Source organism: Loxodonta africana, chromosome 25, assembly GCF_030014295.1.
Source record: "Loxodonta africana isolate mLoxAfr1 chromosome 25, mLoxAfr1.hap2, whole genome shotgun sequence".
Taxonomy (NCBI): domain Eukaryota; kingdom Metazoa; phylum Chordata; class Mammalia; order Proboscidea; family Elephantidae; genus Loxodonta; species Loxodonta africana.
In genome coordinates, this window is record NC_087366.1 from 22,871,341 (window position 1) to 22,891,138 (window position 19,798).

General features: G+C 36.1%; 1 protein-coding gene across 4 annotated transcripts in view; it reads right to left on the minus strand.

Moving 5' to 3' along the window:
* The window catches only part of CEP350 (centrosomal protein 350), a 197,690-nt gene that overhangs the window by 144,498 nt on the left and 33,394 nt on the right, over positions 1-19,798 (minus strand). For 2 of the 4 annotated variants that reach the window (XM_064276565.1, XM_010590972.3), the window contains exons 2-6: positions 10,527-10,612; positions 9,414-9,460; positions 7,383-7,497; positions 5,879-6,035; positions 389-1,011 (exon numbers count right to left, since the gene is read on the minus strand). In XM_064276565.1, coding sequence (XP_064132635.1) covers positions 389-1,011; positions 5,879-6,035; positions 7,383-7,497; positions 9,414-9,460; positions 10,527-10,599 — 1,015 coding nt within the window. In that variant the 5' untranslated portion in view covers positions 10,600-10,612. Of the gene's footprint in view, positions 1-388; positions 1,012-5,878; positions 6,036-7,382; positions 7,498-9,413; positions 9,461-10,526; positions 10,613-19,798 lie in introns of those variants that run through there. The other 2 variants (XM_064276564.1, XM_064276566.1) reach the window with 2 other exon arrangements.

A 19,798-nucleotide genomic window follows, 5' to 3' on the forward strand; every position in this document is an offset into this window, starting at 1 on the left:
CAAAAGTTACTCTTGAAAGAACTCCTAATACAATCCCAAGATACAAGGGGAATATTCTTTCAGTTCTTTGCAAACAGTATTTTTATTTTCTCATTTTATTGAACCCACTAAAAGCTTGTCTAGAGGTTCTGAAACTTTAAGAAGCCCCTGGAAAACTTGTTTAAAATTCCAATTCTGGACCCCACATTCCAAAAATTCTGACTTAGGTCCAGTGTACAATCTACGAAATTTCATTTTTAACATGTATACCCTGAAGTAATTTCTTATGCAGTAGATCTGAGAATCCTACCCTGATTTAAAGATTACCTCGCTAGTCAAACACACCTTGGGGAGAAAGAAAGACAAGAAGGTAAGAAGAGAAAGAAAGATACAAACACTGATTACAAACCTTTATATGCTGGAGCAGGTGGTGCTGTTGCCACTTTTCTGACTTTTGCTGTCACTGAGCTGTCAACATTGACAACCAGTATTGGATGGTCGCTATGACCCAGATTCTGGCCCTGGCCATTTGTTTGTTCTGAGTGTTCCCACTGTTTCCTAATCCGCTCCTTGAGTTTTTCCAGTTTGACATCATGTTGTCGCCGCCTTAAAATGTCTAATCTTTGGGAACTAGAAGTACTAGTAGAGGATGGAGAAGAGTCAGTTAGCCGTAATACTTTTGGATCAACTTCATGGCTCATGTTACTCACAGAAGCCTTCAAATTGTTCTCACTTCCTTTTGATCTATTAGGCTTTTCTTCCTCAGTTCTCAAAGGAGCTCCCACCTTAATCAAACATTCAGAATTTTGCAATGCATCAATTGCTGGCCTATCATTTAAAAACCTAACAACTGTATCATTTATGACAGATGATTGGGAGCTCTCAAAATCATAGCAATGCGTATTCTGTTCTTCTCCATTGCATATCATTCGGTTCCCACTCTCAGTCTTTTCTTCATTAGTATCCACACAATATATAAGCTTTGATTCCAGATGGTTGGAACTTAAATTAGAAGGTACACCATGGATTTCCCTATTATAAAAAAAAAAAATATGCTTTGAATAACAGGTACAAAAACCAATCAAACTGAAATCAATCGTACAAACTGAACAGAGAACTCTAAGTCAATGTGTAAAACCAAAACAACCACTGATGTTATATACCTAGAAATTTCATAGGTTAAAAATAATAAAATTTAATCACTACCAATATTAAGACTCAATGCTCAAAGTCCCCTATCAAGTTATATGCTAAAAAATCTAATAATGTGCATATTTTAAAATAAGAAATATGCTGTAGTGAAAATGATACATGGAGAAATTTCCTTAAGGACCCCATATAATATGACTTTGGACACTCACTTGACATCTATTACCAAAATATGTATTTTACTCCTTCATGAAATCTTAAGTGCTAGAAAAAATGTTCTCAAATATTGGCATCTCATATGTGTAACTTCTGAATAACATACCAAAGTAACAAATAGATTGGGGGTAGAAATAAAATGGAGGTACAATAAACATATTTGCTCAAAATCAATGTGGTTGGTCAAGTTAAACCTCTCTTAACCACAGAGCACTTTTTGGTAGCTTCAAACTATGTAAAGCATATCCACAAACTCAGTAAGAAAGAAGAATGGACACAGTCCAAGCACATATCACAAAGTCTACATTCTCTATTCATGAAAAATGAGCAAAGCCTTCCTTCAGATCCTGTTTGTTTTTATTTTATACGCCATTCTAATAAGCTTTATTTTAGGAACCCAAAAACCCCTTGCCACTGAGTCAATTTCAACTCATAGTGACCCTATAGGACAGAGTGGAACCGCTCCATAGGGTTTCCAAGGCTGTAAATCTTTACAGAGTAGACTGCATAATCTTTCTCCTGTGGAGTGGCTGATGGCTTAGAACCGCTGACCTTTCGGTTTGCAGTTGAGTGCTTTAACCATTGCACCACCAAGGCTCCTTATTTTAGGAACAGAGGGAGGTTGGTAAAGACAAATAAGCCTCGGCAGTAAGAAAACACATGAATCATGAAAAAATACCCAAAAATATTACAAAAGCAAACATAGCAGCAATCTGGACCTCCACTGTCTGAAACAGCTGCCATTAGCCGTACGTGGCTGTTGAACACTCAGAATGTGGCTAGTCCAAACTGAGAAGTACTGTAACGTAAATTATACAGAGGATTCCAAAAGCAGGACAAAAAAAAAAAATGCAAAACGTATTACTAATAGTTTTTGTATGTTTAAATAGTAGCATTTTGAATATTAGGTTAAATAAAATAGTTATTAAAATTTTTACCTGTTTCTTTTTACTTTTTTAATGTGCTACTAAAAATATTTAAATTACACATGTAGCTCGCATTAATGGTTCCCATTACATTTCTATTGGATAGCACTGATCTACGACAGACTATTACACATAAAGGCACAAACTCTAAATACTACAAAAAAAAATTCTTAAAGCCTTGACTCTATTAGAGCATGACATGGTAGCTATGTCTACTGTAAATGTATGAGCATGTGCACCTTTTCTAAGGAGACAGTTTACAGCTTTTATCAGATTCTCATCGGGGTTCATGACCCAAAAAGATTGAGACCCTGTTCTGAATTGTTGATTCTTGAACAAGATGAGGTTAAGAACTGAGTTCTGCAGAAGAACATTAAAGACCAAGACTAAAGGAGATTATTTTCATTATCTTGACCAGACTGCAACAATTCACAATTAAAATGATTTAAGTCTAAAACTAGCACATGCAGAGAATAAAATAAACCATAAAACAGTAGATCACATATCATACCTCAGTCTCAAAAAGAGAACAACTGACAAAAAAAGAAATTTCATAAAGTCTTTTATTCATTCATTACTGAATTGCACAATGGTCTTCACCATACAATTTTTCCAATTCTTCTGTAATTTGAAATTTTTCATAATAAAATGTTGGAAAAAAATACTTATTGAATATTTTGTAAATGCCAGGCATTAAGCTAATGCTGAAGATAAGATAGATTCATGCCCTTATACAGACTAGTGTAACTGACAGATACCAAACCAAAAACCAAACCCAATGCTGTCAAATCAATTCCAACTCCTAATGACCCTACAGGACACAGGAGAACTGCCCCATAGGGTTTCCAAGGCTATAATCTTTTTTTTTTTTTTAAGATATGTCACTTCAATTATTATTTACCATATTATTTTATTTGCACTTTTATGCCTCATTTCACAAGTGTTAGGATTGCAGGCCCTATCTTGGCAGGAATGGATTACCTTCTGAACTAGTGTTTCATATTGCATAATGGCCCCATCTTTTAAGAAACAAGACATGTAGTGTAGTATTTATAGGCTTTTTTTTTTTTTTTGCAATTATAATTATAGTTCCCCCCGCTTGGGTCTAGAGCTTTATTTGTGAGTTTTTTAGTTACTAATTCTATCTCTTATTACAGTGCATTCATATTTTCAATTTCTTCTTTTTTTTCAATTTATTTTCATTGTCCTTTAAGTGATAGTTTACAAATCAGGTCAGTCTCTCATACAAAAATTTGCATACACCTTGCTATACACTCCTAATTGCTCTCCCCCTAATGAGACAGAACAGTCGTTCCATCCACTCTCTCTCCTCATGTCCATTCAGGCAGCTTCTGGCCCCCTCTGTCCTCTCATCTCCCCTCCAGGCAGGAGATGCCAACATAGTCTCATGTGTCTGTTTGATCAAAGAAGCTCATTCTTCACCAGTATCATTTTCCATCCCATATTCCAGTCCAACCCCTATCTGAAGAGTTGGCTTTAGGAATGGTTCCTGTCTTGGGCTAACAGACAGTCTGGGGACCATGGCCTCCGGGGTCCTTCTAGTCCCAATCTGACCATTAAGTCTGGCCTTTTTATGAGAATTGGAGGTCTGCATCCCACTGCTCTCTTGCTTCCTCAGAGGTTCTCTGTTGTGTTCCCTGTCAGGGCAGTCATCGGTGTGGCCAGGTACCATCTAGTTCCTCTGGTCTCAGGCTGATGTAGTCTCTGGTCCTTTCTGTCTCTTAGGCTCTTAATTACCTTGTGTCTTTGGTGTTCTTCATTCTTCCTTGCTCCAGGTGGGTTGAGACCAACTGATGCATCTTAGATGGCCACTTGCTAGCGTTTAAGACCCCAGACGCCACTCTCCAAAATGGGACTCAGGATGTTTTCTTAATAGATTTTATTTTGCCAATTGACTTAGATGTCCCTTGAAACCATGGTCCCCAAGGCTATAATCTTTATAGAAGCAGACTGACGCATCTTTCTCCCACAGAGCGGCTAGTGGGTTTGAACTCCCAACCTTTCGGTTCGCAGCCAAGCCCTTTAACCACTACACCACCAGGGCTCCTAATGGGCAGATATGTAATCAAAATATTACAATACTATGTGAAAATGTTATTCTAAAGGAATTTACATAATATTAGGGGAGCACAGAGAAAAGATAACTTGGCCAAGAATGGGGTGGGATAAGAACAGAGCCAGCAATGTTTCACACAGAATGATAAATATATGAGTTTTAAGTGATGAATGAAGTCTGCCAGGTAGAGGAGGCCATTCCATTCATTGTTATCCTATGGATATTTTTTTGTTTCCTTAAAAGATACATAATTTATACAAGTTTAAATACCAAGTAGTATTTTATGCAGGTAGAATATTAGAATATAAACAAGCAGTCAGTAACTCAGTTCCAATTCTGTGATTATGTTTGCAGGCAATTGCTTAATATCTGTGTAGTTAGAGATTCTGAACTCTGATCATTCTGATTATTTCTCTTCTCCTTTTTCTAAACAATGAACTTTTACCCAGATTATGTACCTGGGCTTTTCTTCTACCTTTTTTTTTTTTTTTTTTATCATTTTTCTTGCTTCAATACTACTGACAACTCCCAAATTTATATTCTCCGCCTTGAACTTCCTACACATATTCTTACCCAAATTGTCAAATGCCTAGTGAATATTTTCACCTAGATATTTCATAACTGCATCAAATGCAGCATATTGAAATTTGAACTCATAATTCATCTCCACCTTCCAAGTTCTTTGTTTCAAATTTAAGAGCACAAACATTTTCCTAATACTACTAAGCGCCATCATGAAACTCCTTGGCTTACTGATTGACACTTTAAAACACTAAAAATGCTTATAAATGAAATAAAGATATATAAAGTCCAGTGTTTACTATTCATTACTATATGTCATGCTAACAGCATTTATGCATTAAATCATTAGTAAAGTGTTACTCAAATTACAAAATGCTATAGTTGTTATCAGCTGAATATCCTAAACTACCAGTTAACAAAAATGCATAGCACTTTATATTATCTATACTATCATTTTTTTTATCATTTTTTATTTTTATACTATCATTTTTTATACTATCAAATCAAAAATCATACATAAATCTTGAACATCAGATTCAGTAAGCTCATGAAAGGAGCCACTGGCAACAAAAAAGTAAAACAATAACATCAGTCATAGGCTTAATAGGATAGAAATTCAGATAACTGAGTAATGCTACCAAAAAAAAAAAAAAAGAAAGAAAACTGATCTATACAAACTTCCTTATGTAGAATATTCCATCTGATATATTATGGGGGGAAAACAGTCACACTTCCAGAGACTGAATAATTTGTCTCTAGAAAACATACTGATTACAATGATGGTGGCCTAGGGCAAATGTTCTTCCCCCAACAACATAATCTGTAAGAGTAGCATAAGATAGTATTTCATAATATGAAAGATTTTTTGCTGTATCTTTTGTGGAGAATGAAAAAGGTAATAAATAATATGAGAGCCAGAATGCCATGAAAAACTCAGAAAAAAAATTATGACCTTACCATATAAGTATTATAGGCTCATTCTATTTGATAACAGTGTTTTAACACTTACCTATAAGAAACCAAGGGATCACGAAATTCCACGCGATTATTTTTCTTCACATTACTCTCCAGGGTGGTAGCTCTGAGAGGACTACGAGATTTCTCTTTTCGTGATTTAGATTTGGAGGTTGAAGCATTAACCCAAGAATCATCCAGGTATCTCGCATCTGAAGGAAAAAGGACTCTATAATAACCTATTATGTAAAATACAACCGTCTCCGGGTTTGTTTAATATCTAAGAAAATACTTGTCGTGTGCTGCTGAGTTGATTCTGATTCATAGCAACACTATACTGATAGAGTAGAACTGTCCCATAGGGTTTTCCTAGGCTGTATTCTTTATGGGGAAACTCTGGTGGTGTAGTGGTTAAGAGCTACAGCTGCTAACCAAAAGGTCGGCAGTTTAAATCTCCTAGGCACTCCTTGGAAACTCTACAGGCCAGTTCTACTCTGTCCTATAGGGTTGCTATGAGTCAGAATCAACTCGACGGCATCAGATTTTTTGGTTACGGGAGTGGATCACCAGGTCTTTTCTCCTGTGGAGCAGTTGGTGGGTTCAAACCATCGACCTTTCAGTTAGCAGCTGACACTTAACCAATGCACCACCAGACCTCCTTAGAAAATAACTTAGCTGTCTTATTTCTGGCATCTCTAGTTGAATATTATGTAAGCAGATGGAAAATATTTAGCTTAAATTATTACAATAACTCAAACAACATGATGAATATATGTAAATGTCACTGAAATATGCATGTAAAGGTTGTGAAGACTGTTGAATGTTTTGTTACACATATTTTTACAATTTAAAAAACATACATAGTAATTCAATCTATAGAGAAAGACTATATTCTGAATAAACTGAATGCAAAATAAAATTCTACATATAAAATTCCTCTTTATCAACAGCTCTCACAATTTAAGAGAGAAGTATCAGATAAAACCCAAAAGATTCACAGGTTAAAAAGAACACACACATACTTAGGCAGAGTACTGACATGCAGGTAGTTTACTAAGTAAAAAACCACAGGAAAAAATATGAGAGGCAACCAAAGAAAATATTTGCATTGTGGTAACTTATGATAGCATCTGTAAGATAGATATCCCACTTATGAGTTTAAAGTCCAATAAAAAGTATAAATTTTATTAAGTTAACTAAATTTCACTATCAAAATGATATACCTATCTAAAAAAAAAAAAAAAGCAAAACATAACTTAAAAGGCTCAAGATCAAATTCTCATCACTAAAAACAAACGAAAACTCACTGTCAAAGGTGATGCACTGGTGCTTACACCCCTGATCAAAAGTATGAAGACACCATCTACAGACACTGAATATGAGGTTGTTTCAAAACTACTCAGTACCAAAGGAAAAAAATTTAAAGCTAATGAGGTACAGTCTCTGACAAAAAAGTAAGCAAATATATGCAACTATAAGAAGAAACTGAATTGAAATAAAACATCAAAAATTTGTATTCAATACATTTATAGCTTTGGAAGTAATAACTTTATACTTACCTTTTCTACTTATTTTTCTGGTAGCATTTGCAGAAGATTTCTTGGTATCCATGACAGAATCAAACACAGCTGTACTTGTAGGGGCTACTTCTAATTTGTTTTCAATGTGTCTCAGCTAAAGTTTAAACACCATCACAACACACAGGTTAATTCTGTACGTAATCCAGCTACGATTGATTTACATGGCTAGTTGAAACTATAATGCCTGATACCTTTCTCCAAAGTAGAAAAAAATTCTTACTTGCAGTTTTTTCATTATTTATTACATCAGCTATAATAATAGCTGGTACAATCTTGCCCAAATTTGGACAAGAAAATCAAAAAGATTCTGAAGAAAATCAGAGTTCCTATTTGACCTATTTTTTTTTAATTGTTGAGTTTTTTAATGCAGTAAATTACCTTAAATTATATGTTGCATACTATTATGCTACATATCTTGTGTATTTTACGTGCAAAAATGAGGAACGGATAATTCAACAAGACTAAAACTTATTCAGTCACAATTTTTTCTAGTCTTACACCTATAAAATAAGCTTCACAATAAGAACAAGAATTCAGGTTTCATATATACCTTGCAATATAGGCCATCTTTTGGTATAACCACCAACATTCTCAGTAATTTTAAAAGCATTTTAAAATATAGAGTATTACATGCTTACAGAAGAAAACTTGGAAAACACAGAAAAAAGTATAAAAATTAAAAACATCAAAATTCTAGCAAATAGAGATAAACACTTTGTATAAAATCTTGACATCTTATTTCAGATTCTTGTAGTGTACCATATTCACAAAATTAGAATAATCTTTTATACATTAAGAGTTCTGTATCAGGTTCCACCACACACACACTTTTATTATAAGCCCCTTAACATCCTAATTCTCCAAAAAACATCAAATAGTTTTTAAAAACAATTATCAACACTTTAAATTTATGTTAGGTCTAAATTAAATTGTGGATTAAACACTATTCCTACATTTTAGATGTATAACATTCATGTACGAGAGAGAATATATACTGTTGCATTCATAAGGCCAAAATCTGACCCTATACTGTGACCAAATTTAGGTGATAGTACTTTTTCCGGGTTCATTTTCAAGACAGTTCTATATATAGAAAATAGCTTAAAAACATTCAGACAGTAAAGAAATGGGGGCTTCAAATTCAGGTGGGATACAAAAGAAAACAAAAAAGGACACATTAGAAGAGTAGTTTTCCCAGAGAGCAAATGAAAAAGAAAAGGGTCTCCCTTTGACGGCACTATGCCATCACTTGCCAAATTTGGATTCCTAAACTCTAGACAAGATTAGGCAGAACACAAATGCAAACAGGCTGCCCACAGTCATTCTTCTTCTGTAGTATTGAGAGAGAATAGTCTGCTATTGCCACAAAAGGAGCCCTGGTGGCACAGTGGTTACACGCTCAGCTGCTAACCGAAAGGTTGGCCGTCTGAACCGACCTGCTACTTTGCCAGAGAAAAGATATAGCAGCCAGCTTCCTTAAAGATTACAGCCTTGGAAACCTTATGGGGCAGTTCTACTCTATTGGGTCACTATGACTCAGAATCAACCGCGGTAATGGGTTTGGCTTTGGTTTTTATTGCCACAAAAAATAAGTGGTAACTCATAGTCCATTCAAGGAAAAGCTGTTCCTATCATTTCCTCCTTGACTCTGAACCTTCTATGTAAACATAGCCCCACCTTTCCAAATTCATTCTCTTTTAAATTTTCATTTTAACATATCAAATCAACAATTTTATTAAAGGAGAATAAATAACACCAATTATTTTAATATTTTATTTACCACAGTGTTAGTACACCTAATATCTGATGTAGTATTATGGTTATTCCTTTACTATTAGTAGTTGTCACTGATGTTCATTTTGCAAAATACAGTATGTAACTTCTTACTAAAATGATTAACTTTATTTTCCTATCAAAAAAAGCACCATGGAAAAAATTTTAATCTATTCAATCATAACAGGGAATAACTTTAAACCAGAAATAAATATAGTGGAAGCTATAACTACTTACAGCAGCCTTGTTCTGAGAAAGTGCATCCCACGATGTGGTTGTATCTGCTGGGAAAAAATATTTACAGAATCAGGATCTCTGAGTGGACCTCAGAATCTGCAGATTAATTAGTCCCCTAAAAATACCTAATCTGCTGTATAGACTTTCACGAAAAACACAATAATTTTTAAAAGGCCCCCAAAGTCATTCAAATACATTCAAAAGTTTGAGAACCACTATGTCAGGTATAACTACTTCTCAAGAAGTGCTTTATTAATCAGGTCAAAATATGTTTCCTCTCCCTAACTGCTATCCTATATAGAAGCGAGCTCCCCAACATACAGTTTAGAGTTCTATTAGACATTGATCCCATTATCCCTTAGGGCAGGTGAACTGACACCATCGGTCCCTCTCTATCCCACTCCCATCTAACGTCTTCAACAATAAGAGTACAGTCAGTTTACTCAATGACCTGAGCAAATACAAAATTTTGCACTGCATTGTATTTCACATCATGATGTGAAAAAGTTCAGAAAACTAATCCAGATTCCTATCTACCAATAGAAACAAAGGTAAAATCTATTTAGTCTTTCAGATAACAGCTCTTTCAAATAATATATAAGGCCGCATATTTCCCTTCTCCAGGATAAATATTTTCATCTCTTTCACACAGTCCTCATACGACTTGATTTCCAGATCCTGTACAAACTCAATAATCCTCCTTCGAATGTACTCCACTTTTGTCGATGTTCCTCAAAAAACAACATGCCCTAAATTAAAGTTACCCTTAATACACTATAATTAAACAGACTACAATGAGACCACAACTTTTGTTATCTATGTATTACACATCTATAATTTTATCAGTAGCTGTATTATACCATTCACTGACGTTAAATCAGAACTCTACACATGCTGATTTACTTTAAAAAAGGATTCTTCCTTTACAAAAAAGTTTACCACAGGATGTCTTTGAGAGTGAAGTCCTCTGTGGATTTTAAAAACAAAATTGAATTTTTAAAATTATTTATCTACTTTTTATAAATGAAAGCATATGTATAATTTTCATTTACTGGGTAGCACATAATACACAAGATCTAAGTAAGGGATTTAGTTAAAAAAAAAAATTCATACCTTTAACAGTATCCTTGCTTTGAGAGTTCCTTGGATTTGGTAAAGGCACCTCTTTTGATTTGCTGCTCCACATCCTGCCAATTTACCTACAATCACATCATCAGCATTTATTTGAACATCAATATTAGAATATGATTAGTAAAGAAAAGACTTTGACTTATCTTGCCCTTCATGAGAGTCAAAAATGGATTTTGCCATTTCTAAAAGGTTATCTTTATACTCTTATGAGTTACTGACAGTCCAATAACTTTTCCACGGATAAGAAAACCATTAAAAATTATATCATGACTCAAAGATCATGATCTGCTTATACTCACTAGACTGCTTGATGATAAAAGTCATATTGTACTTTCCTATGAATATACGGGAATTATTCCATTATAAAAGTCACACCACAGCAATACAGAAAGTTTGGAAAATACAAGGGTAAAAACTCATCCCAGCTTTCAAAATCCTAATACAACTATTAAAATATTTTACACATTCTAGTCTTTATGTGTGTGTAGTCTTTATTCTCTCTTCTCACTGTAATCACTATAATTTTAATTTTGTGTTCTACTTAACTGCTGGACATTTGTGGTGGTTTTAAAAATCCACAAATTCTGATATTCCATCCTTCAAGATGTGGAGCTGAACTCTTCTCCTCAAGTATAGACTGGCCTTAGTGACTAACCTTTAACAAACTCAATGTGGCAGAAGTGCGAGTGGGACTTCCCAAGCTAGTCTCTCTACCTCTTAAGGATCACTAGAGTTTTGGGGGAAGCCAGCTGCTAGACTGGGAGAACAGTCAAGCAGCCCTATGGAGAGCCATGTGACAAGGAAATAAGGTCTCCTATCTACAGCCACATGAGTGAGCTAACCTGGAAGTGAATATTCCAGCCCAAATCAACCCTTCAGATAACTACATTCTTACCTGACATATTATATTGACTGCCATCTCAGGAGAGACACTGATCTAGAAACACCCAGCTAAGCTGCTCCCCAATTTCTGACCCACAAGAAATGTAAAAATATTTGTTGTTTTAAGCTGCTTAAATAACACAGATTGAATGTGTTACACAACAATAGATTAACAAGTACAATATTATGTCCCATTTTTCTCTATCAAAAATAACACGGGGGGCAGGGCCAAGATGGCAGAGTAGTCAGGCGCTTCCGGTGATCCCTCTTACAACAGAGACACAAAAACACAGGTGAAATGATTATATTTATGACAAGCTAAGAGCCCTGAACATAAAACGCAAAGTTGGAAAATGGACTGAGCGCCAGGGAGAGGGAGAGGCGGTTCAGAAGCAGAAAGGAATTACTGAACCTGAATCACCAGGAACCCTCAGGCACCATTCCCTGGTGTGAGCCCGCAGGGCTGGCGGTAGCATACTGGATGTGGTTTCCTCATGGAGAGACAGCGAGCCACACAGCCTACTCACACATCCAGAACCAGAGAAGAACAGCACTCTCAGCAAAGGCTAGGTACTTGGGTTTAGTTTACAGTGGCCCTGGCCCCAAAGTAGACTTCAGTGGCTATTGAGTTCCCTGGAACTGAGATAACCCTGCTGCATACCCTGAGCCATTCTACCAGCCTTGGAGAAGGAATAAATCCACAACTGGGGGAAAGATAATCTGCCAGCTCCACTAAGCTAGGGAGCTCAGGACAGAAGCAGCTCTTGTCCAGGCATAAACAGTCCGTGGACTTTGAATACCTTTCCCCCCTGCATGGACCTGTGTGGGCCTATTTCAGGAGAACAGACCCTTTTTGGCTGAAACAACTGTTTCATCTGTGAGGTGGAGAGGTGAGTGTTTGATATCTGACACCGCTTTGCCTATTAAACAGGTCCTCACCTACCCACATCAGGGGCCTAAGGACTGGTGGCACCACCCACATCACCTAGCCACCCGCAACAGGGGTCCAAGGAAAAGTGGTACCTCCCAGTCCTTACAACCAAAAGCACTGGGTGCCCATGGTCCAACTGCAGAACACACCCACCTGTGCACTCTAGGGAACAGGGACGCACTTTCCTCACAGACACTCGGGGGACGGTTGTCAGCCCCCTGCCTTGCTCACAGTGTGACCCCCCTGCTGCAACCAGATACCTGTATCTACACCAATCACCCCTGCCCCTCTCAGACTATAGGACAGAGCCTGTACCACACACTTGATGACCAACTACCTGGACACCTGAGCTGTATCCATACAAAAAAGGCGAATGGACTCCTGGGCTCATATGCCTGATATCATCGCTAGCCATCTGGTGACAGGATGTTAGACCTTCAAAGGCGAAACTACTCAAGCTAGCTAACTCAAGCAGCTTTATTTGGGCTTATCAAAACAAAACAAAGCAAGAAGCTATGATACAGTAAGCAAACCTAAAATAAATGAATACAATAACTTAAAGATGAATCAGAGACGAAAGTCAATATCAAATCTCATAAAGAAGCAAAATATTATCACTTCAACAAGCTCTCAAAACAAAGAATCAAGGGATCTTCTGGATAAAGGTGCCCTCCTGGAATTACCAGAGGCAGAATACAAAAGATTAATATACAGAACTCTTCAAGACATCAGGAAGGAGATCAGGCAAAACACAGAACAAGCCAAGGAACACACAGGTAAAACAGTTGAAGAAATTAAAACGATTGTTCAAGAACATAATGAAAAATTTAATAAGCTGCAAGAATCCACATAGAGACAGCAAGCAGAAATTCAGAAAACTAACAATAAAATTACAGAATTAGACAACTCAATAAAAAGTCAGAGGAACAGAACTGCAGAAGTGGAAGGCTGAATTAGTGAGTCTGAAGATAAAACACTTGGCACCAATATATTCAATGAAAAATCAGATAGAAGAATTTTAAAAGATGAAGAAACCCTAAAAATCATGTGGCACTCTATCAAGACATATAACCTACAAGTGACTGGAGTACCAGAAGAGGGAGGGAAAACAGGAAATACAGAGAGGATGGCTGAAGATTTGTTGGCAGAAAACTTCCCTGGCATGGTGAAAGATGAAAGGATATCATCCAAGATGCTCAATGAACCACATACAAGGTACACCCTAAAAGAAGGTCACCAAGACATATTATCATCAAACTTGCCAAAACCAAAGATAAAGAGAAAATTTTAAGAGCAGCCGGGCATAAGCGAAAAGCTCCTACAAAGGAGCTCAATAAGAATAAATGCAGACTACTTGGCAGAAACCATGCAGGCAAGAAGGCAATTGGACAACATACATAAAGCACTGAAGGAAAAAAATTGCCAGCCAAGAGTCATATATATCCAGGAAGACAGTCTCTCAAATATTAAGGTGAAATTAGGACATTTCTAGATAAAGAGAAGTTTAGGGAATTTGTAAAAACCACACCAAAACTACAAGAAATACTGAACAGAGTTCTCTGGTTAGAAAATGAACAATATCAGATACCAACCCAAGAGTAGAACACAGGACAGACCAACCAGAAGTCAACCCAGATAGGGAAATCACAAAAATAAATCAAGATAAAAAAAGCTCGAAATGAGGAAACAACGATGTCATTATGTAAAAGAAGACAACATTAAAACAATAAAGAGGGACTGAGATGTGTAGTCATAGATCTTTCACATGGAGAGGAAGTCAAGGTGACATAAAGAAATAAAAGTAAGGTTTAAACTTAGAAAATCAGGGGCAAATATTGAGGTAAAAACAAAGGATACTAACAATCCTACTCATCAAAATAAAATACAAGAAAAAACAAAGATTCAGCAGAAACAAAATCAACAACAATGAATAAGATGAAAACACAAAATATAAAGATAAACTACTCAGCACAAAAACTTAAGTTGGAAAAAGAAACTGTCAACAACACAAAAAAAAAGACATTAAAATCACACCACTAAACTCATACCTATCCACAATTACACTGAAAGTAAATGGACTAAATGCACCAATAAAGAGACAGAGAGTGGCAGAATGGATAAAAAAACATGATCCACCTGTATGCTGCCTATAAGAGACACACCTTAGAGACACAAGCAAACTAAAACTCAAAGGATGGAAAAATATATATAACAAGCAAACAACAATCAAAAAAGAACAGGAGTGGCAAAATTAATTTCTGTCAAAATAGACTTTAAAGTTAAATCTACCACAGAGGAAATGGAAGAACACCATATAATGATTAAAAGGACAATATATCAGGAAGATATAACCATATTAAATATTTATGCATGCACTGACAGGGCCACAAGACACATAAAACAAACTGAGAAGTGAGAAAGACACACCACTTTTTGTGAATGACAAAGCATTCAGAAAGAAGCTCAATAAGGAAACTGAAGATTGAAATGCCACAATCGACCAACTTGACCTCATAAACATATATAGAACACTCCACCCAACAGCAGCCAAGCATACATTCTTTTCTAGTGCCCATGGAACATTCTCTAGAATAGACCACATATTAGGTCATAAAGCAAGCCTTAGCAGAATCCAAAACATCGAAATATTACACAGCATCTTCTCTGACCATAAGGCCATAAAAGTAGACATCAACAACAGAAAAGGCAGAGAAAAGAAATGAAACACTTGGAAACTGAACAATACCCTGCTCAAAAAAGACTGGGTTATACAGCACATTAAGAATGGAATAAAGAAATTCATAGAATCCAATGAGAATGAGAATACTGCCTATCAGAACTCTTGGGATACAGAGAAAGCAGTGCTCAGAGGTCAATTTATATCAATAAATACACACATACAAAAAGAAGAAAGGCCAAAATCAAAGAATTGTCCCTACAACTTGAACAAACAAAGAGAACAACAAAAGAAACCCTCAAGCACAAGAAAGCAAATAATAAAAATTAGAGGAGAATTAAATGAAATAGAGAACAGGAAAACAATTGAAAGAGTTAACAAGACCAAAAGCACGTTCTTTGAAAAGATTAACAAAATTGATAAACCATTAGCCAAAGTGACAAAAGAAAAACAGGAGAGGAACCAAATAACCCAAATAGGAAATGCAATGGGTGATATTACAACAGGCCCAACTGAAATTAAAAGAATTACATCAGATTACTATGAATAACTGTACTCTAACAAATTTGAAAACCTAGAAGAAATGGATGAATTCCTAGAAACATACTACCTACCTAAACTAACACAAACAGAGGTAGTACAATTAAATAAACCCATAACAAGAGATTGAGAAGGTAATTTAAAAACTCCCAACAAAAAAAAAAAAAAACCCTGGCCCAGATGGCTTCACTGCAGAGCTCCACCAAACTAAGAGAAGAGTTAACACCACTACTACTAAAGGTATTTTGGAGCATAGAAAAGGATGGAATACTCCCAAACTCATTCTATGAAGCCAGCATACCCCTGATACCAAAACCAGGTAAAGACAACACAGAAAAAGAAAATTGCAGACCTATATCCCTCACGAACTTAGATGCAACAATCCTCAACAAAATGCCAGCCAAGAGAATTCCACAACATATCAAAAAAATAATTTGCCATAACTAAGTGGGATTCATACCAGGTACGCAGGCAAGGTTCTACATTAGAAAAACAATTAATGTAATCCATCATATAAGTAAAACAAAAGAACCACATGATCTTACCAATTGATAAAGAAAAGACATTTGACAAAGTTCAACACCCATTCATGATAAAAACTCTCAGCAAAATCAGAATAGAAGGAAAATTCCTCAACATAATAAAGGGCATTTATATGAAGCCAACAGCTAACATCATCCTAAATGGAGTGAGTCTGAAAGCACTCCCCTTGAGAACAGGAACCAGACAAGGACACCTTTTATCACCACTCTTATTCAAAATAAGTGCTGGAGGTCCTAGCCAGAGCAATTAGGCTAGATAAAGAAATGAAGGGCATACAGACTGGTAAGGGAGAAGTAAAAGTATCTCTATTTGCAGATGACATGATCTTATACACAGAAAACCCTAAAGAATTCTCAAGAAAACTAATGAAACTAATAGAAGAGTTCAACAAATAATCAGCATACAAGGTAAACATAAAAAATCAGTTGGATTCCTCTACACCAACTAAAAGAACATTGAAGAGGAAATCACAAAATCAATACCATTTACAGCAGCCCCCAAGAAGATAAAATACTTAGGAATAAATCTTACCAGAGACGTAAAAGACCTATACAAAGAAAACTACAAGACACTACTACAAGAAACCAAAAGAGACCTACATAAGTGGAAAAACATACCTTGCTCGTGGATAGGAAGACTTAACATTGTAAAAATGTCTATTCTACTAAAAGCAATCTATAGATACAATGCAATTCCCATCCAAATCCCAAAGATTTTTTAATGAGATGGAGAAACAAATCACCAACTTCATATGGAAGGGAAAAGCGTTACTGAAAAAGAAGAACAAAGTGGGAGGCCTCACACCATCTGATTTTAGAACCTATCATACCACCATAGTAGTCAAACCAGCCTTGTACTGGTACAACAGATACACAGACCAGTGGAAAAGAATTGAGAATCCAGATATAAATCCATCCACATATGAGCCACTGATATTTGACAAAGGCCCAAATTCAGTTAAATGGGGAAAAGACAGTCTGTTTCACAAACGGTGCTGGCATAACTGGATATCCATCTGGAAAAAAAAGAAACAAGACCCATACCTCACACCATGCACAAAAAATAACTCAAAATGGATCAAAGACCTAAATATAAAATCTAAAACGATAAAGATCATGAAAGCAAAAATAGGGACAACGCTAGGAGCCCCAATACATGGTATAAACAGTATACAAAACATAACTAACAATGCACAAAGAAAAAGAAGGTAACTGGGAGCTCCTAAAAATCAAACACCTATGCTCATCCAAAGACTTCGCCAAAACAGTAAAAAGATTACCTACAGACTGGGAAAAAGTTTTTAGCTATGACATTTCCAATCAGCGTCTGATCTCTAAAATCTACATGATACTACAAAAACTCAACTACAAAAAGACAAATAGCCCAATTAAAAAATGGGCAATGGGTGTGAATAGGCATTTCACTAAAGATGACATTCAGGTAGCCAACAGATACATGAGGAAATGCTCACGATCATTACCCATTAGAACATTACAAATCAAAACTACGATGAAATTCCATCTCACTCCAACACAGCTCGCATTAATCCAAAAAACACAAAACAATAAATATTGGAGAGGCTGTGGAGAGACTGGAACACTTATACACAGCTCGTGGGAATGTAAAATGGTACAACTACTTTGGAAATCGATTTGGCGCTTCCTCAAAAAGCTACAAATAGATCTACCATACGATCCAGCCAATCCCACTCCTTGGAATATATCCTAGAGAAATAAGAGCCCTTCCACAAACAGATATATGCACACCCATGTTCACTGCTACACTGTTTACAATGGCAAAAACATGGAAGCAACCAAGGTGCCCATCAACAGAGGAATGGATAAATAAGTTATGGTATATTCACACAATGGAATACTACACATCGATAAACAACAACGATGAATCCGCAAAGCATTTCGTAACATGGAGGAATCTGGAAGGCACTATGCTGAGTGAAATTAGTCAGCTGCAAAAGGACAAATATTGTATGAGACCACTATTATAAGAACTTAAGAAACAGTTTAAACAGAGAAGAAAATATTCTTTGACGGTTATGAGAGTGGGGAGGGAGGGGGGAGAGGGATATTCACTAGATAGTACAAACACAGATAGTAAAAAAAAATAGAACTATTTTAGGTAAAGACAACACACAATATAGGAGAGGTCAGCACAACTGGACTAAACCAAAAGCACAGTTTTCCGAATAAACCAAGTGGTTCAGGGGACATCTAGGTCAATCGACATAATAAAATCTATTAAGAAAACACTCTGCATCCTGCTTTGGAGATTGGCGTCTGAGGTATTAAACGCTAGCTATAAAAAAAAAAAAAAATTTTTTTTTTTTTTTTTAGTGGCCATCTAAGGTGCATTAATTGGTCTCAACCGACCTGGAGCAAAGGAGAATGAAGAACACTAAAGACACAAGGTAATTATGAGCCCAAGAGACAGACAGGGCCACATAACCCAGAGACTACATCAGCCTGAGACCAAAAGAACTAGATGGTACCTGGCTACAACTGATGATTGCCCTCACAGGGAACACAACAGAGAACCCCTGAGGGAGCAGGACAGCAGTGGGATGCAGACCTCAAATTCTAGTAAAAAGACCAGACTTAATGGTCTGACTTAGACTAGAAAGACCCCAGGGGTCATGGTCCCTAGACCTTGTGTTAGCCCAAGACAGGAACAATTCCCGAAGCAACTCTTCAGACAGGGATTGGACTGGACTACAGAACAGAAAAGTGATATTGGTGAGAAGTGAGCTTCTTGGATCAAGGAGACACATGAGACTATGTGGGCATCTCCTCTCTGGAGGGGAGATGGGAGAGAAGAGGGGGAAAGAAGCTGGCTGAATGGACACGAAAATAGAGGGTGGAGAGAAGGAGTGTGCTGCCTAATTGGGGGGAGAGAAACTAGAGTACATAGTAAGGTGCGTATGAATTTCTGTATGAGAGACTGACTTGATTTGTAACCTTTCACTTAAAGCACAAAAAAATTAAAAAAAAAAACTGAAATGAACACATTGTGTACATGAGTTTTTGCTTATTTGGGTAATTTATCTAGAGCACGGTCTGCAAAGTGCACTAAATCTGGACTAAAGACTGCAAAGAATATGCTGCTCTTGAGATCCAATGCTCAACTGGAAAACTCCAATTTACAAGAAAAGCATAGCATTTTCATTAATATCTTTACTGATATTGAGCATTATCTATTTTTACTTTTGCTGATTTAACAGGAAGAAAATGGTGGCTTTAATTTGAATTCAGTGGATTGCTATCAGGATTAAACATTGTGCTATAAATCTTAATCTTAGCTCTTCATTTGTAAATTATCTTTTCTCATCTTAGTCTACTTGTCTATCTAGATCTTAATGGTTTTCTTACCATTTTGATAAGTTCCCTACATTATAAATATATTAAGCCTTCACCATATTTGATAAAGATAATTTTTTCAATTAGTTCTTTACAAAGGCAGTACAATATTTTGATGATTAAATTTAAGAAAAGGAAAAGCCTACTTGCTAAGTCCAAATACATAAAACTAAAAGGCATGGTTAATTTTAAGGATATTAATCCACTGAAAATTTTCTAGAAAAAACTTCAAAATTGTTCTGAAAATTGAACCTACCATACAGCTACAGAAGTCAAAACAGCCTGGTACTGGTACAATGACAGATACATT